The sequence below is a fragment of the Camelina sativa genome, chromosome 4 (assembly GCF_030686135.1).
Source record: "Camelina sativa cultivar CO46 ecotype springtype chromosome 4, ASM3068613v1".
Classification (NCBI taxonomy): domain Eukaryota; kingdom Viridiplantae; phylum Streptophyta; class Magnoliopsida; order Brassicales; family Brassicaceae; genus Camelina; species Camelina sativa.
The window spans coordinates 13,868,086-13,893,906 of NC_141883.1; the positions used below are offsets into that span (position 1 = coordinate 13,868,086).

The 25,821-nt window shown below is 34.9% G+C and overlaps 1 protein-coding gene and 2 pseudogenes across 1 annotated transcript; 2 read left to right on the forward strand and 1 right to left on the reverse strand.

Annotated features, from left to right (window-relative positions):
* Positions 1-5,746: 5,746 nt before the first annotated feature.
* On the reverse strand, positions 5,747-9,561 carry LOC104780118 (linoleate 9S-lipoxygenase 5-like; annotated as a pseudogene).
* An 806-nt stretch (positions 9,562-10,367) lies between these two features.
* LOC147945723 (uncharacterized) lies at positions 10,368-10,802 on the forward strand. The gene has a single exon (XM_087509344.1). The coding sequence runs from the start codon at positions 10,368-10,370 to the stop codon at positions 10,800-10,802; it is 435 nt and encodes a 144-aa protein (XP_087365470.1).
* Positions 10,803-12,804: 2,002 nt separating this feature from the next.
* On the forward strand, positions 12,805-14,360 carry LOC147945724 (uncharacterized; annotated as a pseudogene).
* Positions 14,361-25,821: the final 11,461 nt, after the last annotated feature.

Genomic DNA, 25,821 nt, shown 5'->3' on the forward strand with positions numbered 1-25,821 from the left:
TCATCATTTTTCTTAAAAGCTACTATGTAGTTGAATACATTTTATTTTTAATTTTTTTCATCACTTATTTAGAACGCAACAGTATGTTTATGTCTTTTTTCCAAGTTAAATAACATATATATATATATATATATATATAAAGTAATTTGTAACAAATAACACCCCATTATCACAATATATGCTTTGATGGTATTTAAGTTTCGTTAGATTTGAAATTCAAATATAATTATTGCATCTCATTACGCTGTAATAGTCATATTATAAAAATGATATAATGTTATTTTATTTGGTATTAGTAAAGAAGTACGCTTAACAATCAATAAAAACACTTAAAAATCAACAAAAAAACCAAAAAAAATATATGCCTAGGCATTATACATTAATCCACCAACCGCCTTAGCTAAAATTCTGTGTTTAGTTAAATATCATTCTATTTTTACTTTGCATTACAATAACCAAATTTGATTTTTAAACATGAAAATTAATTAATTATTTTATTTTGCATCCATATTAATTTGATATATTCTACCTAATACATATATAATATCAAGTCTTATACAAAATGTAAAGTTGAAGAAAGAAAGTTTTTAAACATTCAAATCGGAGAAAAGAAAGATAAAAAAAAAACAATATTGTAACCGAACATTCATACCTACATACATTTTTAACATTTTATGTTTCTTATTTGGTTTAATGTATATATTTAATCAATTAATAAAACACAAGGAAAAACACAAACAACACATATATGGATGTTGAATTCATCTATCTAATTCTTCTTGGTTAAGATAAGTTCATCTTGTAACATTGGTTTTTTTTTTTTTTTTTTTTTTTTTTCTTTTGTAATCATTGTGTTGATATAAATTTGATTTCTAAAATATCAATGTACAATATATTTGATATTGTCTCACAAAAGTTTCACTTTTCAACTACATGAAATATGAGTCATTGTGATCTTCATGACACTAAATTAAGCTTTCCTTTTGTTTTTACTCTCTTGCATAATTATTTTTTTCTTGAGAAATCTAATTTCAGTTTGATATCTATCCTAACAAGCTCATCTGTGCATAAATCATATTGCTTTAGATTAACACAAATAAGACTTTCTCTCCAACATGTAGCACAAAATATAATTCGTATACAATGCTCTAATAATAATCTATATATAATAGCAATCCAAATAAATGCCATCAAAAATTGAGTTTTTTCAATCATATATTTTAAATTGTGTATTTTACAAAAAGTTGTGACTGTTCATTATAACGGTTTTTTTTTTGTAAAATTGCAACTGTTCATTGTAGAGCTGTGTTTATTCGAATATTCGTATCTTTTGAAATCTATATAGTATATATATATTTGTCTGTTTGAACTGTTTTATTTTTTTACCATGACACAAAATAATATAAAATTTTAATCTCAACGGTTTTACAGCTTTCTAAATTATGCTCGAGGATTCATTCTTTTAAAAGTTAGAAATTCCTCCAATTCTTGATTTAACAAAAGATTTTTGGAATGATGAATCTAATTCACAATTTTTAATTAATTCACTTATAAAAAATTTGATGAAAATACCTAGTTTTTTTTCAAAAGATTTGGATGGATTATATAGTGAGTTTTTGGATTTGACTTTTCAATATGGTAATAAAGATGTCTTCTAAGCAGTTTATATGAGTTATTAGGTATAATCAAGTGCAAACACAACCGTTGCAATTTTTCGTAATACCTTTTTGTAAAAATTTTGTTTTCATTTGTTTTAAAAAAATTCAAACGATTGTATCTGTTCATTGTAGACTTTTGTTTTTTTACTAAATTTTATTTCTGTTTTTTTCATTACAACTTTTCGTTCTAATAGGTATATCTATTTAAATAGTCATGTCTTTTGAACTCTCCTTATATTTGTCTCTTCATCAGTAACTAAAAAGTTCGTTGAAACAAATTTTATATTTTATGTTGAACCTAAATAATTGAATATTAATATCTAATATTTAATATTATTTTATAATCTAACTAAAATTTTAGAAATTATTATAGCAATATAGAAATTTAAGAAAACTTAATATAGAATTTACATAGGGGTCTAGTTATTGTAACTTTTGTTAAAAACTATTTAAATATTTAAAATTTATTTTATTTTGTTTTTAAAAGTTGTATATTTTAATTTTTCGCTGTACAGTTTTACTCATTATTAACTATATTTTTAATTACAATTATTTAATAGAAAGTTACATTTACTTATTACAACCATTAGTGCAGTATTCTAGATAACATTTTGTCATAATGATTTTTTAATTGTAGCTTTTTACCATAATTTTTCATAAAATTTCTTATATTTATAATACATTAAACAATATGTTTTGCAAAGTTGCATCTCTTCTAGATAACATTTTTTGATAGAAGTTTTCATTTTGATGGTTGTATTTTTAGTAACAGTTTATGTTTAATGATTATATATTCAAACTATTATTATATTATATTCAAATGATTTTATAATGTATAATTTAAATTTTTTTTTTAATTTTTTCCTCGCGATATCGCCAGGGGGGTTTGAGTCATAGTTAACATATAGAGAAACACAATAAAATAGATCAATTACTAATATGGTGATTTAAATTGTTTGAGCAAGATTATTACGGATTTATCATTTAATTTAGAAATTTTTGTTGCAATAAATGTATAATATGGAACATCACATAGTAATTATTTGTTTTAATCTATAAGAATTATAACATAATTTTTTTCTAAACACATATTATAATAATATTCAATTTCTATTCAAAAACACTTTAAGGTAATACATGTGTTAACTAGCCAGACACGTTTTATTATATAACAAATCCCCACATATACATGAGGCAGAATCCAATTACTACATATGGTCGGTTACAATATTGTTTTTCTTTCTTTCCTTTTTTATGTTTTGAATGGAAAAAGAATGTTTGATCTTGATATTTTATACGGTTTTAGGTATAAAATAGATAAAATCAGTATGTATGTCAAACAACTTTATGTCCGTGAAACTCAAAATGTTAATTATTTTCTCAGGCAAAGTAAAAGTTTGATGATATTTGACTAAACACATAATTTCAGTTAAGTGAAATATCGGGATTTGTTGATTAATGTATAACGCCTAGCTAGGTTTTTTTTTTCGGTGTATCATTTTTTATAATATAAAAATTAGACATAATATAATGCAATGATTATATTTACTATTGAAATTATCAAAAACTTATAAAACCTGATTCCCAACAATATATACTAAATTATGATATCCGAAAAAACAAAATACTAAAAATATAATTAAAATAAATTTTTTTAAAAAAATTGGTGGTGTAGCGTGGATACTGTTATAGTTAAATATAAATCTAAAAAATCCAAAGTAAAATATGTAAATCAAAGTTATTCATTTGGTCAGGAAGCAAACTCCTCCACTCACTATCAAACAAGTACGTCTCTACTCAAATCTTTTTCAATAAACAAATATATCTGCATGTACTTGTTCACAAAAAAAAGCTTCGGAACTTTTCATACCAAGCAAAAACATCGAGCTTTTTTTTTTTACAGGAGAAGTTCTGTAACAGAGAGTGTGTTGAGAGATTCTTGAAGGTGAAAGGAGATAATGTGAAAAAAGCTGCGAAACAACTAACCTCATGTCTTTCATGGAGACTAAACTTCGATCTTGGTATGGTTTTTTTTTTCCTTTCACCTTCATATATGTTTCTGTATATACGTTTGCTTCATTTTGAATCAAACGCTTTTGTGTTTTTTTTTTGCATGTTAAGAGCGATTGGGAGCAGAGGAGTTCTCAACGGAGCTTGGCCACGGTGTAGGTTTCCGGTTTACGCATGATTATCAGAATCTGCGTACCCAAAAACAGTAAGTTTATATGATTAATCAAAAAAAACTTTTTTTTGGGGGGAAGGTTTACGCGTTTGGTGGCGTTTACGATGGATACTGCGATCAGAGTGTTGTTCTTCTCTTCGATGCAAGTAAGTATGCTAAGTCTATGCTATTACCGTATTTTGGGTTTTTAGTTTTTAGTTTTTTTTTTGGATTGAGTTCGTTCGTTTGTGTCGAGGACGGGACACTCCGACATGTATGTAGTAAAGTTATGCATTAATTTGATGTTCCGACTTGTCTTCCAATTCATGTGTCAACGTCAATGCTTTTGTAATTACGGCTAATCGCAAAATTATCTTCACTATAGTTTTTATATTTTACGGCTAATCGCAAATATCCTAGTAACTACTAACTAGTTTGCTAACTGTTTGATATTTACCGTTTTGTCCTTCATAATATTTTTTTGGTACTTGATAATCTTCCAAATTTCTATGTACTAATCCGTATTTTGGGTTTTGTTTTGGTTTATTTGGTTTTTCTTGTTTTTTCGGATTTGAGTTTCGTTCGTGACTTCGTGTAAGGGACCGGAACACTCGTACATGTATGTATGTAACTATATATGCATTTTTTTTATGTTCATGCTTCTTTTTGTAAAGCTTATTACTCACTCATTAATCGTTTTTGTAATTACGGCTAGTCCCCGATATTTTTTGAATAAACAAATTTTTCTTATTGAAAGTTTAATAGGAAAAAGCTTTTCCACTCACTAATTGTTATTGTAATTACCGCTAGTCCCCAATATTTTTTGAATAAACAAATTTTCCTTATTCAAAGTTTACTAGCTAGCATAGGCATAAAAACCACATCCAAATACCCAACTTGAAATCTGGAACCCGACTCAAAAAACTGGATTCGGTTTGAATATAGACTTGCCTATAAATTTCGAAAAGACGAGATTACAAAGAGAACTGAGTATATAACATCGATGATTGGATCTGTTACGAGTACTTTTTTCTTGACTGTTAGCATTTAGCTTATGAAAGCAATTTATTTCAATCTTATAGTTATAATTTACTAGTTGATACTTGAAACTTACGAAGGATCATTAACTTTGTGGAGATCAAACAAAAAAAAAAACTTTGTTGAGATCAAATTATACTCCCAAGGATCATTAACTTCATGTAAAATCTCAACTTTGGAAAAAAATGCGCACGTATGTGCAACGTTTGTCATGAATTCGAAGTCAATTGTTCTAATTAAGACAGCGTGGTCGTTACGTTGAAACAATTTATAGAGCATTTTTTAAATACTACTCCTATGTTCTTTTGTGAAAATTATCTACAAAACATGCATATATATATATATATATATATATATATATTTTGCAATGTCGTTCTGAAGTTAAATGTACTACTTTACATTAATCAACGTTTGAATCTTGATGTTTAGTTTAAACTTTAAACAGTTAACGCGTTGCAATGAAATCTGTCATATTTGATATGTTAACTGACATAACTTGGTAAAAAACGTGATTGATCATATAGATAAATGTTGAGTTTACATGGCTTTTTAGCTTCTTCTTTATTTAGGACTTACGAGTGATATGTGTTTTAATTATGTGGTAAACTGAAGATTGATAGAAAATAATTAATTCTATGTGATATTCGAATCATCTAATATGTACTCTTTAATTGTTTTCCTTGTAGTGGAACATATTGTGATCCACTATAAACACTTAAACAGTGTGGGAAGTAAATAAAAACAATTAAGAGGTAGATATATAGATTTTGAACGACCCAAAAAAATGAATAGTAATGTAGAAGAGTTCATAATAGCAAGCAAAATCCAAAAAAATATTAATATTTAAGTTCGAAAAAGAGACATAATCATGAAATTAAGAAGAGCAACTCTAGATTGAGACACTGTTAGGGATCCCTTTCCCAGTAACCCACCCTTCTCTTATGTAATCCGTAGTATTCGGGTATAACAGAGTGTACGGTATGTTAACCGGTCCAGTCCTGTTCTTCAATCTCTTGTTTTTGTTTCTTTTTATAATGTTGTTCTCTATTAGCTCCAGTTCTTTTCCAAACCGTTTAAACGCCTCCAAAGCCTCTTCATCAGCCGTCCAATTTGGTGATTCTCTCTGCCCTAAGTAGACCTCGTCCGTTGAATGCAGAGACAAGGTCTCTATGATTGAGATCCCAAGAAGAGTCTGTAACTGCGGCGTGATCATCTTCAAGAACACTACATTAGTGTCTTCTGCCAGCTCAGTGTACTCAACAGTACCTGGATCTGGCATAAACCGGCGGCTGATCGTAGGCCGATTAGGAAGAAACCCAGCGTAAGGATACTGTCCAAAATTGACTGTTGCGTGAAGAGCAGAAGCGATCCAAATGATGATCGTGCAAGATTCGATGAGGTCATCGCGGGTTTGCATCGATGGCCACCATGACTCGTGTTGTTTGTCACCGTGGCCTTTGGTTCGGAGCTCGGTCCACCATGATTGGATCTCTGTATCGGTTTGAACGGTTTTGTCGTTCTTGTAATAGAATTAGCAATATTCTATGACCCACGTTTTGATCGCTGACCAAATCTCTAAACCGTCAACAGCATAAGGGTAATCCTCGATCAAAAGCTTAACACCACTGTAGCTATTTGGATCTTCCACGGCAACTCCTCTGCAGAAACATAGCATTTTAAGGCTATATGTCCCAAGACTCTAGGTTTACTTGTGACTCAAGAATTGAGTAGAAAGAGACTTGATGCTTTACCTTTTTACGAGATCATTAGGGAGAGCTTGATCGGTGAAAACCCAATTCTTGTAAATTGAAGAAGCCAATTCCATGGCATATCGACCAGGGAAGACCGTTATCTCGAGAATCCCGTCTGAGTTTATTAGGACATGTCGCGCCAATGCATTGATGTTCATTGTGTCATGGAAATGAGGATGTAGAAGCTTATAGATAGGATGAACTACACTGAGTTGCCTATTCGACGCTATTATAAACGGTTCAATCACCGCATGCGTTAACAACCTGCAAAAACCATAAGCGAACCGGTTACTTCAAACCAAAAATCAAATCTTTCTAGATACTCCACAATGTTGTCACCATTTATTTACCAATGGCTTATAAGCTGGTGATAACCAGAATCATTCACCGCTGCGTAAGCCTTTGCAAGCTGCCAAACTGATCCCTCTACTCCTTTCTCTGCTGGTGTGAAAACTTTGCTCACAGATCCATGTGCTTCACCTTGTGGGTGTGGAAGACTCAGCTCTATTGCAAGAGGCTTCAGAGTTCCGTCTTCTTGAAGCAAGAGAAGGGTTCGAGTCGCGTAGGTTTTAGTGTTTGTTGTGTTTATCCTCCTCAAGTAAGGCATTAATGCGTCATGGTGGTCCAATATGTATAGCTTATTCTGTTCCAAAGCCTTTTTTTATACAAACACAAAACAAAATTACACCAATTGCAATTAACTACAATCCCTATAGAGCTGTTAATTATCAAAGAAGTAAAGGTATATAATATATACTTACGTCTTGAACATTGATGCAAACATTCATGTTTGCTTCTATGTGCTCTTCGCGTATTGAGCTATCTTGATTTCCGTACTTTGAAGAGTCCAGATTGCTCTTTGGTGGAAACTCCTACATTTTTGTATATCCAGTTTATTTAGTAATCAAGCAAGATCAATCGATGAATTTAAATTATTTCAAATCAAGAAGAAGTTAAATGATAAGATTTAAACCTGGAGACGACTAATCACCACAGGATTGAGACCAGCCAGCATTTCCCTGGCAAATTCTTCATCAGTTCTCCAAGCCGACCTACTCTCTGTAACAAATATAGGATCACTATATGTCAAAACTATAAAAAGTTTAGGTCTAAATCGACTATCCAACTATTTATATGTTACCTTTGAGAATGTCAGGCAATGGAAACTTCAAGAACCGTTCTCCGTCATTACGAATGAGCTCCCTAAACATCTCCCATGGAATAATGTCACGAAGCTTAGAAAGGGTGTGACCATTGGCAAGCTTAATACTACCGTCATAGAGGTGAAAAACATCTTCATAGGAGTCAAACTCGTTGATGGTCTTGTTGCAAACAGAAGCGATCTCAGGGACAAGCACTTTAGTCACCGCTTTGAGTGCATAAACGAGGACGTCAGAGAACTTCACATGGCTAAACCGCTCATCCCGTGGCACGTATATGTTTAGGTTGAGTAAAGCGAGCCTGCTCTCAGACTTAGGGTCTGAACAAACAATGACATATACATCAAGTAACCATTGAGTTTTGCAATGTATATATGATTTCAAAAGTTTGAGTTGACTAACCAGATTTATTGGGTTTACGACCAGTTTTTCCACGACGGGGATAAGGAAGCTCAGGTGAACCACCAAGAACCGGACGGACTAAGTTAGGGCCTTTCTCCGGAGCACCTAAGTCGTTGTAATAAGCGTAGTCGTAAACTCTGTCCCATTCTTTGAGTTCTCCTTCTTTCTCATTACCTCTTAGATTCGTTAGCTCTTCTTCTCTTAGTTCTTTCAGTAGCTCCGGCATATTACTTGGAAGATATGTCTTTTTTTTAATTTAAAAAAAAAAAATAGTAATTTGGTTAAATACTAAAAATAAAATTAAATTTAATAAACATCACTTTGACTTTTGACGACTATAGTCCCACCCCACTATATTGTGTATACAGAAAATTATTTTAGAATAACGGAAGAAGGTGATTTGTAAATCCGGTTTCATTCTTTGGTACAATAATATGTTTTGTTATACACACACGTACACGAATATTACTTTACAGTACACACTACTACTACTAACATACCACTAACCAGTACCCCCTTAACATACTACTTATCAGATTAGATTGTCAAATATTACAGGTCAATTTATATTATGACTTGCACACTTGTCCCAGTTCGTTTTAGCGTGTTACCTTGTCAGAGAAGAAAACGCGGTCGGAACGGTATCGGTGACTCGGGTAGATCCAAGAATTGCATAGGAAATGTATCGGACCGCCTTCACCTTCCGGGAAGCCGCGGAGGGTAAGGGACTTGAGGTAGAATTGGCTATGGTGGTGGTTCTTGATCATAAACGCAGCCGGTGGTCCCATTGACTCGTCCCAATCAAACGTGACTCCAAACGTGGTTTCCTCAGCGGTTACTGACGTTTTTATTTTTGTTACCCAATTCTCCAGATATGCTGCTTTCCCAAGTCTACCTCTCTTCTCATTGGCTGATACATAATACCCAAAATATTATTTTATTTAAAGTAAAACACATAAACTTAGGTTGGAATGTTGGATAAACTAAATAAATTAAAAAAAAATAAAAAATTTGTCACAACATCATGGTTTATATCAACAAATGAATCTACTATATTGACTACTAATCTTAGTTTATTCTCAAATTTGATTGATTTGAGAAAAAAACAGATTGATGAATCGAGCCAACATGTAAACTTTAGTGATGAAATCGAAAGAAATGAGAGGATAACTTTTAGAGGTGGAACTTAATGCAAAATGTAAACGGGTCGGGTAAAAGAAAGAATGAATACCCGGGTCGGGTTGGAGAGAGCTGATAAGGTGAAGAGAGACGCGACGACCAAGAAGTTCATGGATTCGATCAAGAAGAGATGCCATGACGTCTTTGAAATCAAGAAGGTTCTTCTTCATCACAACCACTTCTCCTTCTATCTTCATCGTCTTAGAGTGAGGTTGAAGAAAAGGTGAAGAGAGATTGCGAGAGTAGAGAGATTCTAAGCTTGGGGGTATGGTATGAAGATAATAGAGAAAAATGTGTAAGATTATAAGAATGTTCTTCTTTTTCGCATATTAATCTGATGTTAATGTGTTACTCTATTTATATTGAATCTAGACAAAACACCAAGGGGTTTTAGTTCTTACATTCTTTTCCTACAATAAATTATTTATCCAATTCCCATAAAGTCAAAACTACACCAAGTACTATATAGTTTGTTTTGAATCAGCCTATACATGCATGAATATACGTTTCATATACTCCAACTCCATACGTTTCATTTTCTCTGTCCTGAATATATGCTATCCAGGACAATAAAATCAATGATCTCTCTGAAGTCTTATATGGTGGAATTCATGAAGTGCAAAGTAAAAGATGGAAAGTCTGTTTCTTTCTGGTTCGATAATTGGACAGGTCATGGGCCTCTTCTTACTTTCATTGGTGAGAATGGTCCACGGGATCTTCGCATTAGAAAGTAAACCAAGGTAGCGAGGCGGTGAGAAATGGTGAATGGTGGATGCTGGGAGCTCGCTCTGAGGCACACCAGCAACTCATGATCACACTAACAACAATCACCCCGCCCCACGCTCTTTAGGGCCATGATGTTTATCTATGGCGACGAAGGACACGTTCACTCTCAGAATCTTTCTCTTCGAAGGAAACTTGGGAGCAACTGCGATCAATCTCCCCTCTAGTACCTTGGAAAAAAGTGGTCTGGTTTAAAGAAGGAGTTCCCAGATTTGCTTTTATCCTTTGGCTAGTAATGAAAGGAAGACTGCCTACGAGGGACAGGTTGCGAGTGTGGGGACTAAATGTTCCTGCAGCTTGTGTGCTCTGTTCAAACGGTTTGGAAACTCATGACCACCTCTTCTTCAATTGTCCTTACTCCGCAGGGATTTGGCAGACTTTTGCTTCAAAAATTTGGAGTCACCCACCAGCATCAATTGGCTCCATCTCCACTTGGATTATGCAGACTAAAAACCCAAGATTTTCAGGTGAAGGGATGCTTGTCAAACTGCTTCTGCAAACAACATGCTACCTTATCTGGAAAGAACGAAATGCGAGGATTTTCACCAGCATCCACTCTTCCGCCTCATCAATGCAAGCAGCTTTGGATCGCGCTATCAGGGATAAGCTCATCACGGTGCCAGGATCTCTTCTTGCTTCATACTTTGGTTGTATCTCTTTCCCTTTCTAGTCCTTCTTTGTCTTTCTTTTAATAAGTTGTCTCAACATTGTACAAAGAAAATCAGAAAATGGTAATAAATTTAACCTGTTACCAAAAAAAAAAAAAAACTCCATAGTTTTAGACTTTAGGATAAATTAATGAGACTATATAGGTTAATTTACTAGTTTTAGTCAAATGTATTTCAATTTCATTTATGATAAATGATCAAAACCAAGTAATGTAATTAAGATTATAAATTTATTTGGGAGTATGTAAATTTTTGTTTCAATATATTAATATCTGGTCTTTTGCATGTCTTTCCCCCTTAAATTCAAACTAGGTATTATCCTGCGGATCCGCAGGCTGAATTTTTTTTTTTTGATAAAAAGTTGTATTAATTTATTTTTTTTATTATTTTATTTATTAGTTTTTAAAATCTAAATTGTTAAATGGAACTGATTTAAATTTTATTTGATTAGATTTTTGAGAAAAAAATTAACCCTTTCTAGTAAAAAATGTTGATAAAATTTGTAGTTGTAGATTTTATTAAATTAGATTTGTAAAATTTTAAAATTTTAATTTTTTTTTCAAGTACGAATTAGTTATATTCAAATATATTTTTTTAACTTATTGATTTAATTTGCTCTGTCGACGATTTTATTTATTTATTTATAATTAATAAAGATTAATTAAGTAATTAAACTTTTCTAATGACAAGTGAATGTAATTTCTTACACATTTTAAGGTTAGTTTCATATTTGTATTTCAAAATTAATATAGTTAGATTTAATAAAAAATAATCCGAAATATAAACTGCAATAATCTTATGAATAAACCAGTGTATATATCGTACACACTACATAGATCATGGTCTGAGAATCGATTATGTCTATGTAAAAATGTTACAACTTAGAACATACATCATTTGGAACTACATGATCCATACGGTGCAAATTAAAAATATTTCTTGTTTTTACATAAGTTCCCATATTATTAAAAATATTACTGTTCTTAAAAGCAGTAGAGAGATTATGGATTGAAGGACCATCAAGGATGGTCTTAAGAAGCAGCAGAAAGAGCACTCAAAGTAGGAGGAGGATTCTCATGAACGAATTTGAACCCAATTCTTTTGCGGTAAGCATAAACTTGCATGCGAATGAGGGAAGGAAATTTCACCTTCATTTTGCCAAAGATTGCAGATACTGTGCGTGAAGGAACCTTTGCCACAGCTTCTCGGAAAGCAACATGGAGGAGTATTTTTAAAAATGGGTTATTTTTGAAAATGCCCTTATTAATATTCATAAAGTATACAATAAAATTTGAGCAAAATCAGAATACTAAATTCCAATTTTTTCAAGACTTTTAAATGATTAATCTTGTTTATCTTAAACTACAGTTAATTATTAAAATAGTCCGCATACCAACAGGTTCCAAACAAATTAAGAAAAAATTTAAAAAGAACATAAAAACACAACAAAATAGTAATGTAAAAGGAAAAAAAATTAACCCGCGATGTAGCGCGGATACTATCCTAGTTAAATATAAAACTAGAAAATCTAATGTAAAATATGTAAATCAAAATTATTCATTTGGTCAGGAAACAAACTCTCATCATTCTATTGAAAAACAGGTGAAGAAAGAAGGAAACGGTTAAGCCAGCCATCCAAGAACAATATCGAATTGGTGTTCGATCCAATTTTAAAAACAATGGTGATTAGCAATATTATGAATCATTTGACCGATTGTGAGCATAATCCAAGGAACAACCGTCTTTCTTAATTAATTATGTGCCATTTATGCATAATGCTCTACAAATTGAAATGAACAAACGTCTTTCCTGTGATATGATAATTATATGTTTATTTGCATTTAAATAAATTTTACAATTATAACTTGAAAATCTTGTAATAAGCTAATATGAACTAAAATACACTTCAAATACATATTGTAAATGCATATTTACCTGGACAGTAAGTAGATGGCTGCGCTTGACGACTCTAGGGTTTTTGGTCTCACTGAACACGATGCCACCATGGTGGATGCCGGGGCACGGGATCGACCTCCAGGAGACCCGCCGAATGGTTCTCGCGTGTGGGTTCAGAAGGTGATAGGGAGTGCTGGAGGAGGGCGTCCAATTCCGGAAGAGATCTTGGATGATGACTTTGTGGGGGGGGGGATAGGATGCGTTTGAAGTTTCCTGATGGAGAGGATGGAGAGCCGGTGGTTACTATTGGACGAGAGATTCTGGATGCAATGCATGGCTTGTGGAAGAATTGCATGATTGTGAGGGTGCTGGGTAGGCATGCATCACTACCGGTGTTGAGTAGGAAACTGCATGAGTTATGGAAGCCTCGTGGGGCGATGTTTGTTATGGATCTACCGCGTCAGTTTTTATGGTTCGTTTTGAGGGTGAGGATGAGTACTTGGCTGCGTTAACCGGTGGTCCGTGGAGGGTGTTTGGGAGTAATCTGATGGTGCAAGCGTGGTCACCGGAGTTTGATCCGATCCGGGATGAGATTGTGACAACCCCGATGTGGATAAGGTTGTCTAACATTCCGATACGCTTTTATCATCAGTCCATTTTGATGCGGATTGCTAGAGGATTGGGGAAGCCGATCAAGGTGGATTTAAACACTTTACACTTTGAGAGGGCTAGGTTTGCAAGGATTTGTGTGGAAGTAAACTTGCAAAAGCCGCTTAAAGGGACTATTATAATTAATGGGGAACGCTATTTCATGTCATATGAGGGACTCTTAAACATTTGTTCAGGATGCGGTGTATATGGGCATCTGGTGCACGCGTGTCCGAAGGTGGTGTTAGCCAAGAAGGTTAGCACAGTCAGTCAGTCACTAGAAATGTCGTGGAGGAGAAGAGCTGGAGAGGAGATGCTCCCGCGGACGATGGGTTCACCCCGGTTCGTCGACCAGCCTGGAGAATTGGACCGTCGAGGATTACGTTGACAACTTCGACTGTTAGAGAGGTTGTTAATTTGGGAAACCAGGATCGGATACCATTAAGGAATATTGATGCAGCGAATATTCTAGTATCTAATCGATTTGGTAGTACTAATGAGGATATCCCATTAATGGAAATGACAGAAGATGTGAATTTTCCAGAATCGAATAAGGAAAACGCGGGTATATTAATTTTCGGTGGACAAGGAAAGAGTACTTCCCAAGTTAATGCTTGTCCACGTGATGAAACTCAGCTGAAAAAAAGGCTTTACCACGTTTTGAGGCCCATGAGAAAAGACCCGATTCGAAACAGCGTGTAGGGGCTAGTGGATCCAAGCCCACTAAATCATCAAATACTCGCCCAACTCGTGGGTTGGTTTTTCGACCCGTAAGAGAGAACTTCGAGATGTCTGTTAATGGCAAACGTCTCAGAGTGGAGAACGCAAATCTGGGTCGTGCCGGAGGGTCTAATGGAAATGAGGATTTGGCAAGTCAACGGTCGGCGATTCCGGGTAAGAGTTCTGTTGATGCTAATGGTCATTTACCCTCGGGGATGGGAGAGACTTCTGTGTCGACTGAAGTGGTGATGGCTAGTGAATTGTCTGCGATGGAGACGATGCAGCTTGTCGCTTAACGTTTTGGCCTGGTGGTTCTGGTTGGGATCCAAGAATTTATGATGAATTGCTTGTAATGGAATTGCCGGGGGGGGGGGGCAAATAAACCCGCTTTTTGACTATCATTTAGGTATATTTTGAAACGACATCCTGTGGATCTGCTGGCGTTATTTGAAACTTACGCAGGGGGAAGTCGAACAAATAAAATTTATCGTAAGTTAGGCTTTGAAAACTCATGTCGAGTGGACGCAGTGGGGCGGAGTGGAGGTTTGTGGTTGTTGTGAAAGTCGATATTGGGCAGGTAGAGGTTGTGGACTCATCTAAGCAATTTATCCATGCACGAGTTGTAAATGGCCTGGAGGTGTTAAATTTGATTTTGTTTACGCAGCTCCTACTGTTAATCGAAGGAGTGGACTATGGGAAAATTAAAAGAGTTTGTCACAGCAATTTCTGGTCCAGTGCTTATTGGTGGTGATTTTAACACAATTGTTAGAATAGATGAGCGAACTGGCGGAAATGGAAGGTTATCCGAAGATTTTGGAGAGTGGATAAATGAGCTCTCTCTCATTGACTTAGGGTTTCATGGCAATCAGTTTACTTGGAAACGAGGAAGAGTGGAAGCTAATTTTGTTGTCAAGCGATTGGATCGTATCTTGTGTTGTGCTCAGACTAGGTTGAAATGGCAGGAAACCACAATTCAACATCTACCTTTCCTTTCGTTGGATCACGCATCTTTATTTTTGCAGTTGTCCCCGACAATGAGTAGTAATCCTTGACGGAGACCATTTAGATTTGAAGCCGCGTGGCTGCAACATCCCAGCTTCAAGGAGTTAGTGGCTACGTCCTGGCAAGGGAGTTTAAAGACGCCTGAAGCCTTGCTGGCACTACGCAAAGTTTTGCGGCAATGGAACAGAGAGGTGTTTGGAGATGTTCACCACCGTAAAGAACAATTAGTGAGTGAGATTAAAACTGTTCAGGATCTCCTGGACATTACTCAGATTGATGCTCTTTTGGCTAAGGAGGAGGAACTGCTAAAGGAGTTTGATGTTGTTCTTGGACAGAAGGAGGTACTCTGGCTTCAGAAGTCAAGGGAGAAGTGGTTTGTGCAAGGAGACAGAAATACCAGTGTTTTTCATACTTCTACAATTATTCGAAGACGAAGAAACCGAATTGAAAGTCTAAAAGATGATTCTGATAGGTGGGTAACAGAATCAAAGGAATTGGAGTCATTGGCAATTGAGTATTACACACGACTATATTCTATCAATGATGTTGATGCAATGGTAACCATGCTGCCAAGGGAAGGTTTTACGAATCTCTCTCATGAGGATTGTGAGCTTCTATGTAAGCCGTTCACGGGGGTGGAGGTTGAAATGGCAGTTCGAAGTATGGGCAGTTTCAAATCACCAGGTCCAGATGGGTATCAACCGGTGTTTTACCAACGATGCTGGGATATTGTAGGGAACTCAGTGATACAGTTTGTGTTGGAGTTTTTCGAGTCTGGAGTTCTACCACCAGCTATGAATGATGCCTTACTTGTGCTGATTGCTAAAGTAGTGAAACCGGAGCGGATCAACCAATTTAGACCGATCAATATATATAATGTCTTGTTTAAGACAATTACAAAACTATGGTCGAACGACTTAAGAGTTTGATGCCTAAACTCATAGGACCAGCCCAAGCTAGCTTTATCCCCAGTCGCTTAAGTACTGATAACATTGTGGTGGTACAAGAGCCAATGCATTCCATGCGGCGTAAAAAGGGTCGTAAAGGGTGGATGTTGCTCAAGCTCGATCTTGAGAAAGCTTACGACAGAATTCGATGGGACTTTTTGGCTGACACTCTGCGAGCTGTAGGTTTCTCAGAGGTTTAGGTTGGTTGGGTGTTGCAGTGCGTCTCGGGTCCTGCTATGAGTTTGTTATGGAATGGAGAGCGAACTGACTCTTTCACTTTTCAGAGAGGACTCCAACAAGGTGATCCAATGTCACCTTATTTGTTTGTGTTATGCATGGAAAGACTATGTCACATGATTGATTATGTTGTCATTGATAAGAGATGGAAACCGATAACTTCGTCTCGTGGTGGACCGCAACTCTCTCATATTTGCTCCGCGGATGACCTGATACTTTTTGATGAAGCATCAGTAGCACATATACGAGTGATATGGGGGGTGTTAGAGAAGTTCTGTACATCCTCGGGTCAGAGGGTCAGTTTGGAGAAGTCGAAGATTTTTTTCTCCACTAATGTCTCTTGAGTTTTAGGACATGCTATTAGTGCAGAGAGTGGAATCAAGTCTACCACAGATTTGGGGAAGTATTTGGGGATGCCTGTCTTACATAAACGCTTTAACAAAGAGACATTTGGGCATATTTTGGAGAGAGTTTCGTCTCGTCTATCTGGCTGGAAGTGTCGAGTTCTTAGTTTTGTAGGAAGACTAACTTTGACGAAAGCAGTTCTATCTTTGATACCAGTTCACTCGATGTCTACCATTATTTTACCTCCGTCAATACTTGCTGAGTTAGACAAAGCCTCGAGATCTTTTCTGTGGGACAGCCAGCCTGAGAAACAAAAACAGTATCTTCTTGCATGGGATAATGTCTGTCAACCTAAGTCTTAAGGGGGGGGGGGGTTAGGCATCAGAAAAGCAAAGGATATGAACAAAGCGCTTATAGCAAAGGTTGGTTGGCATTTACTTAATGAATAGGACAAGCTATGGGCTTGCGTGCTAATGAGTAAGTATAAAGTTGGTTCTATTGTTAATACAGCATGAACTTGTGTGAAGAGTAACTGGTCTTCGACATGGCAAAGCGTGGGGGTTGGTTTGCGTGAGGTTTTTTATCATGGCCATAGTTGGGTTATTGGCGATGGCAGAACTATCAGATTTTGGCAGGACAGATGGGTGTCGATGGATATCCTTTCTGATTGTGCATTGGGTGCTCTTCCAACTGATAGTGAGGGAATGTTGGTACACAATTTATGGGTTGATGGAGTAGGATGGGATATGTCTCAGATTGCATCTTATCTGCCTAAGGATAAATGTCTGGAGTTAATGGCGGTGGCTTTGGACCGCTTTACAGGAGCGAAAGATAGACTTTCATGGGGAATGACTTCAAATGAAAATTTCACTGGTAATTCTGCTTATCGGATGATCACTTGGAAGAATGACTTAGGACCTAATATGTCTGCTTTTTCTGGGAATATATGGGGAGCAGTGGTTCCGGAACGGGTACGTCTCTTTCTCTGGTTGCTTGGACATCAGGTTCTCATGGTAAATGTCGAGAGACAACGCAGACACTTGTGTGATTCGAATATTTGCACGGTATGTAAGGGTGGGTAGGAGTCAATACTGCATATTTTGAGGGATTGTCCGGCTATGTCTGGAGTGTAGTTGAGACTGATTCCTACACGAAAGAGAAGTGTGTTCTTTAATCAGTCCTTACTGGAATGGATTTATGAAAATTTGGGGGATGGGTTGGCGGTAGGAGCTTCTCCATGGTTGAATATCTTTGCGATGTCAGTTTGGTGGGGTTGGAAGTGGCGTTGTGGTAATGTATTTGGTGAAATTGGGAAGTGTCGGGATAGAGTTCGCTTTCTCAAGGAGCTAGCTCGGGACATGGCTACGACAAATAAAACTTGTGGGGAGAATATCAACACTTCAGGTCGGGTAGAGAGGTTGATCGCTTGGACGCGACCTGAACCTGGTTGGCTGAAAGTTAATACTGATGGCGCTTCACACGGAAACCCGGGTTTGGCTACTACAGGGGGGGGGTTCTCCGTAATGAGTTGGGCGAGTGGCAGGGAGGGTTTTCACTGAAAAATGGTCGCAGTTCTGCACCTCTAGCTGAACTATGGGGTGTTTATTATGACTTATGTTTGGCATGGGAGCAGCAAGTACCTAGGGTAGCATTGGAGGTTGACTCTGAAATGGTGGTAAGTTTTTTGACGACAGGGATAAGTGATCACCCGCTATCTTTCCTGGTGCGTATGTGCCATGGCTTTCTCTCAAGGGACTGGGTGGTCCAGATTTCACATGTGTATAGGGAAGCTAATTGTCTTGCCGATAGATTAGCTACCTATGCGTTTTCGTTATCTTTAGGTTTACATATATTTGTTGTTGTTCCAGATGTTGTTGCACCTTTGTTAATGGACGATCTCTCGGGGCTTTCACGTTCTAGAAGAGTCCGTTTGTAATTTTCTTTTATTAAGTTAACAAAATCTCGGGGGACCTAGGTCACCCGGTGTTCAACCAAAAAAAAACATGAAGATTTATGTACCTATTTCGGACTAGATGTTTATTCATCATTTTTCTTAAAAGCTACTATGTAGTTGAATACATTTTATTTTTATATTTTCTCATCACTTATTTAGTATGCAAGTGCATGTTTATGTCTTTTTCCAAGTTAAATAATATATATATATATATATATATATATATATATATATAAAGTAATTTGTAACAAATAACACCCCATTATCACAATATATGATTTGATGGTATTTAGGTTTCAAATTTACATTTGAAATTAAAATATAATTATTGCATCTCATTACGTTTTAATTGTCATATTATAAAAAATGATATAATGTTCTTTTATTTGGTATTAGTAAAGAAGTACACTTAAAAATCAATAAAAACACTTAAAACTCAACAAAAAAAACCAAAAAAATATATGCCTAGGCATTATACATTAATCCACCAACCGTCGTTTTTACTTTGCTAAAATAATGTATTTAGTTAAATATCATTATATTTTTACTTTGCATTACCAAAATCAAAATTTGATTTTTAAACATGAAAATTAGTTAATTATTTTATTATGCATCCATATTGATTTGATATATTCTACCTATACATATATAATATCAAGTCTTATACAAAATGTAAAATTGAAGAAAGTAAGTTTATAAACATTCAAATGGGAGAAAAGAAAGATAAAAAAAAAATATTGTAATCGAACTAAATATAAAACTAAAAAAAAAAAAATCTATGGGAGATTTTCAAAAATACCCATTTTTCTAATGTAAAATATGTAAATCGAAGTCATTAAGGTTAGTTGGGTAATTATAATGAACGGGTCGGTTCTATTCATATTTTTACAACCCGAAATCAGTGATTTGGATCCTAATAACTACGTTAGTCGTTTGCAGAAACAATATTGAAGTCTCTCACATATGGTAATATTCGATTTTAACAAAACTCATATCGTTAATTGCAAAGACTGGGGATATTAATCTAACTTAAGGCCCTTCAAAACAATTAAACAAAATTAGGTAATAATTCTCTAGATTACCATAACGAATATGACTAATTAATGATACCACAATCAATAAAATCTATTATGTACAACCACAACCTTTAACCTGAGAATATTGAAGGCAAATTCTCATTTACAAGATCTTATAAATTTGCTCATCAAGATTGGGAGATCCTTTCTAATCCACCACCGAGCAAAACTCTATCATTTTTCATAAACACTATAAATAATACTTCATTCTCATTACCTCTATTATTGCCCCCCTTTTGTTCACATGGGTTAGAGTAATTTTTTCTACCCACGTCTGAAACAGTTTTTGTTTTTGAGATTCAATTCAAACTGATAGCTGTGGATTATGTTAGTTTGATCTTATAGTTTTTGCAACTGTGGTTGGTTAGAAATGTGTAATTGAATCTGGACTTATGTGTGTCATTGTAGCTAACTATGATGATTGATTTCTTACTCTTAAGAATTTAGAATTCAATTTTGGTTTTTAGGCCCCAAAGAGTAGTCTAACTCTAAGGTGACTGCAAGAGGAAGAATGGTGTAAGTGATTCTGTTTTGCTCTCTAAACATATAATATCATTCCTTTATCTCTCGATTTGTTGAAAAAGTCTTCGGTTTCAAAACGAAGTAACAAATCCTCTCTTTGAGAAGCGTCAGAAGCAGTTTGGCATCAGAGGATCTCTCCAGATACATCAAATGGCTTAAGTCGAATCTATTATATCGAAATCTATATAATGACTAGAAAACTAAGTTGCTTAGTATACCATTTTATCATTTAATGGGAAAAGTGATAATATTAATATGATTTGAGTTTTTACAAACTAGTTTTTAGTCTTTTATTAGATAACATATACAATAAATATTTGCAAATAAAATGATATATATATCAAACATTTTACTATCATATATAAAAATATACTAAAAAATTGTCGTGTACCAAAACAATATTCTTATATTTTATTATAAAGATATCTAAAAGTGCATAACATATTCAAATCATTTTCATCAGAATTAGGATAGAAAGAATATTTCAACAATAAATTAAAAATATAACGTATTAAAATTTGTTTAAATAATATGGGACAAGCTTATATGAAGGGGTGAATTTGAAACAATATTAATATATATATTGTAATCCAAAACTACGATGAGTTAAATTTTCAATTTATAATATATTTTGTTAACACCATTAATACTAGAATATATGATATATCAAATCATATCATTTTAATAAAGAGAATGTAAATAAAAAAAAAAATAGCATTATCCGAAATGTAACATATATGTTTATATAATGACATAACGTGCATATTTCAATTCAAAAAAACTCAGTCTACTCATGATACAAAATCATAAAGTTTTTATATATAAATAAAATACAAAAAATTGTTTCATAGTGTATCACAGAGTAAATCCTAGTTGTAGATATTTTGTAAGATCTAAAATAAAGGAAACAAAATAAACAAAAAAGTAATAATAAAAATAAAAATAAAGTTATTGACATGCGCTAGATGCGCTAACCGCTTTGCTTAGGTTTTCTCCATCTTTTTATTTTTTAGGCGCAGAAAAAAAAAGACAATATGTATCAAAAGACAATGTTGGTTTGGAAGAGAGATACTTCTACAAGTGGTGATTGTTCCAATTTTGAGGTTAGTTAAGAGCTTTTCTCTGGTGGGCACAACGAGATTTTGTTCATAGCAATGTAAGTTTTTTTTTTTTTTTTGTCTCGTTAACTTTAAGACTGCGTTTTAAGAATTTGCTGTGTATCTTAATTATATAGTTCGTGGATGCTTATATAGACATCAAATGTATAAGTATATATATTTTCTGCTAAAATGTATTGGTTAAAAGTAATTTCTAATTTTGAAAACCAAATTTTATATGATAAAATATAATATACAATGTAAATTTTTAAAATTACCAATACATAAATATTCTCTTGCATTCTATATTACTTTATATTAGCTTTAAAAAAATGACGAATGAACATCTAATGCACATGCATCTTCATGGACATGGTCGTGCATTTACACAGTGTATACTTGTATTTGATGTGTATTATAAATACTAGCTTATTGCATAATTTTACAAGTTATAATGGTAAAATGTATTATTTGAATCCAAATAAACGAATAAAGATCTTGTCACAAGAAAGACGTTTGTTCATTTTGTATTGCATCATGTTCGATAATACATATAACTAAAGCATGTTATTTTAACTCTGTGGCACTTACCGTGTGAAATAGACATTGATCCCGGAGATTATCATATAACTAAAGCATGTTATTTTAACTCTGTGGCACTTACCGTGTGAAATAGACATTGATCCCGGAGCTCAACTATGGAAGTTGCTCTTTTCTCACCAATACCCTGTCATTCATCAATATAACCCAAGAAAATTAGTTTTCCGTTAAATTAAGCTCAGGTTTCGTCAAATGATTCAAGATACACTTGCTAATCATCATTGTATTAAAAACCGTATCAAACATCGATTCGATATTGTTGGTGAGTGGCTGGTTCAACCGATTGGGATGATGGACTTTCAAAATTTATGATATTTTAATAAAAAAATATTAATATTAATTTAAAATCTATTTAATAAGATATATATATATATAGAGACGGTTAAAAGAAATTTATGTATATACATATATATTTGATCTTTTGGTGTCATAATATAATAGTTTTAAATAATAATACAGAGAAGGATTTGAGCTTGGTGGTGGATTGGCATAGCTATTATCCAGGTAAGTTGTGTTGTTTTATTGTTAGATCAATTAGGAAATCAATAGTTGTGAGGAATTAGGGATTTGCGGCGAAAATGAGCTTGAAGGGAGGCTCGGATCTTGATTTCTGGGTTGGTTGCGTTCAACACCGACCAACACTAACACCTGCGGATGAACAACGCGAACTGGTTCGAGAGGGCTACTTCAGGGCAATGTTTAGAGGATGAAACAGAGTCCGATTTTGCTGAATTTTGGTAGGTATCTTCGTGGTGCTGTAAGCTTCATATCCAACAGTGGGTTTGTGAAGTGAATGGTTGATTTGTGTTTTAATCAAGTGTTTGTATTGTGGTCTGGTATAGATTGTTTTGTGTGACGGTCGACACCAGCATGTTTTTGTGTGTTTGGGTTCTAGGAGGACAGCTAGAGTTAGGTTTGGATGAGGAGAGTTGACGGAAGTGATTCTGTGAGCGTCGGTGTGTGCGTTGGTTCTCAAGTGGTGCGATGGGTGACGTTCGACACCAGGTGAAGGTGTCGTTCGACACCAGGTGAAGGTGTCGTTCGACACTAGAGGAAGATGATGCAGGGTCTCAATTGTTGTGTTGTGGTTATGTTAGTTAGGTTTATATTTTTCTGTTGTGCATGTTGATGACTGGTTTATGTTAATTGGAGTTGTAGATGTTGGATTATTGTTTGGCTTGTAATTAAATATTATGGAATATTTAATTATATTTTTATTTTGTTTTTTAAACGGATCGGGTCGTTTCAGTTTGGTATCAGAGCCCTTACGGTTCTAGGGCGGTTCAGTGGATTGGTGTTAGAGTGGCTTAAGGAAATTTAATTGGTGGAATTATTTTTCCTGTTGTTTGATGAATGATGTTTTTGATAGAATTGATTATGAGTAGTTAGTCAATTTTCATGTGGTATGAAGTTCTAGTATCATTCTCTTCGAGCCTTCAATGAGATTGCAGGGTAAGTTGTTTTGTGTGTTGTTAGTTGTGTAATGTTTTTAGCTTCTGTGTGGGAGGTGCAGTTGGAGAAGTTTTGTGGATGAATGAAGGTGTGTCCAGATTCGAGGACGAATCCTCGTTGGTGGGGGAGAATTGTAACATCCCGGTTTCCTAATTTTAGAAATTGGCTGGTTTGATTTAATTTCTCTTGGTTTAGAATCGGTTTTGAGAAACCCTAAGATTGTGTTTATAACTTTATGACGCCTCCTTCTCTTTTGTGAGTGTCCACACTGGTTTCTCAGAGGAAGAGAGAGGGAGAGCTCTTGGTCGACTGTGAAGAATAGGGAGAAAGAGATCAAGAAAGCTTTGTGTTAGAGAGCAGAATCGTTAGGGTTTGGGAGGAAACGGTTTTTACGTATCAAATCGTACTCAAAGGTAACGAAATTTGGTATATTTATTCTCAACCTTTTCATTGTCATTCTCCTTGTTACAGAAGTGGATTTGGATTTAAACTTGATGAGTTATTGGCATTTTTGTGAGACACGTTTTCTCAGACGCGAGTTAGGACCATCGGGGATTGTAACTGAGATCGTGGTCTCGTCTGGTTTCCGATCGGCACGAGATTTTGTGGGAAGCTTCATGACGTCTAGGGCTAGCTTTTCACCAGAGGAGTTGATAGTGAGTTGGTATAATTGTTGGGAAGTGTTGTCCGTGGCTGGACAGAATCAAATATTCCAGCCCACCTCTCTTGTTACTCGGTCTCTAGGGATGGTTGGTTGTGCGACTCAGTAACTAGATGAGGTGGTGTTTGGTGTATTTGTTGAATTTTTTTTAAGAAGCGATTTCTATGCCGGTTGCCTCGTCGGAATTATGGGGTTCTGGTAAATTCCGTGGATCCTATGTGAGGATTGGGAATCCGGGTGCGGTCGTTTCAGACTTAAATTTAATGACTTGAGAATTCTATCTAAGGAAGTGTTCTTATCAATAGAGTGAATCAAACGAGTTCCAAGATTTTGAAGAATAAATCTTGAAAGGAACTAAGAGCTTAATATCAATTCAGTTCTACTTTTAATTTCAGATGACTCTTGAAATGAGAAAACATATAACAGTACTTCATATAGATCAGGTGAAAAGAAAAAATACACCTCGTGGCTGAATTGATGCGAAGAAGAAGAAGGTTTCGAAGAAGAACCATCGTCTTTGCGCTGAAATCAACGACGGGAGTAAAAAACTCTCGATCTCTTTCACGATTGGCTACTACAATCGCCGACGTTATTTCAGGAGGACGAACCGTCGTGTTCATACAAATCCGCATCTTCCACTTCTTCATTGAACCAATTTTGGCATAGGAGTTCCAAACCATCGTTTCATCCAGATCCGCCTCTTCCAATTCTTTGTTACTCATGAGTCTTCCTCTTCTGAAAGATTGCTAGTCTCTCTCCCACTCTCGATCTCAACAGATTGCCCTAATTTTAATTTGGGGAAAAGAAAAAAAAAGATAGGTCATTGATACTTAAGGAAAGAATAATGTTTAAAGTGGTTAAGGGTGAGGAAAATGCTATAAATTTGCTACGTTTAGTGTTGCGGGTCATAGTGTTACAATATTTTATGTGACTAAAATATGTAGCATTTTTCTACAAATTATATATGTTACAATTTATTACTATATAGCTACACTTAGTAACTAATTAGGCACAAATTATATTAACTAATATTTTGTCACTAATTTGTAACATTCCGATTATAGTTTGGTACTATTTTTTCCATAGCAAGCACATATAGCTATATGAACGTGTTTTACTAGGATCTGCAGTTTCATCATTGTCAAACTGAGATCCATTAGGCTTCTCTGATTGTGGACTATCCCCATAATCACTGAAAGCTGTCCTAAACAACGCATCGAACCAGAAATCTGACCATCATCATTTTTATCTTCACATGTATCTCAATGCATACTCCACATTTAGGGATTTTAAAAGTAGGTTAAAACCCTATGGGTACCCGAAACCCACATATAATGTAGAGTTTTCGGACCCGTTTTTCAGTAAGAAAAAAGTGGGTAAAAACGGGCGGGTATCCGAAACATACAGTCATACACAAGTTTATCCTATAAGACTGTGAGTACCCATTTGAGTTTTTTTTCTGAAACTTTTTTTATTAAACGAAACCGTTTGATTCATAATAACCCTAGTGTAATTGCTTCCACTCGATTACAACATCAAATCAGTTGTGTTCTTCGTTGTTTTCAATTTTCAGACAGAGCTTTTCTAGATGATTTGCGGTGAATGCTTCTTTCAATTGATGAATTGGGTGATTTGCAGTGAATGCTTCTTTCAATCTTCGGACGGAGCTTCTCGTGACTCTCTCTTTCAGGGGCGGATCTAGTAAGAGTTGTATGGGGTCAGCTGACCCCACTAATTTTTTTTTGGGTGTATTTTTAGTTATAAATTATAATATAACCCTTCTAAATTTTGTAATTTGACCCCTACAAATTTTGTATTTTGATTTTGACCCCTACAATTTCTGCATTTTTACCACATTTTAAAT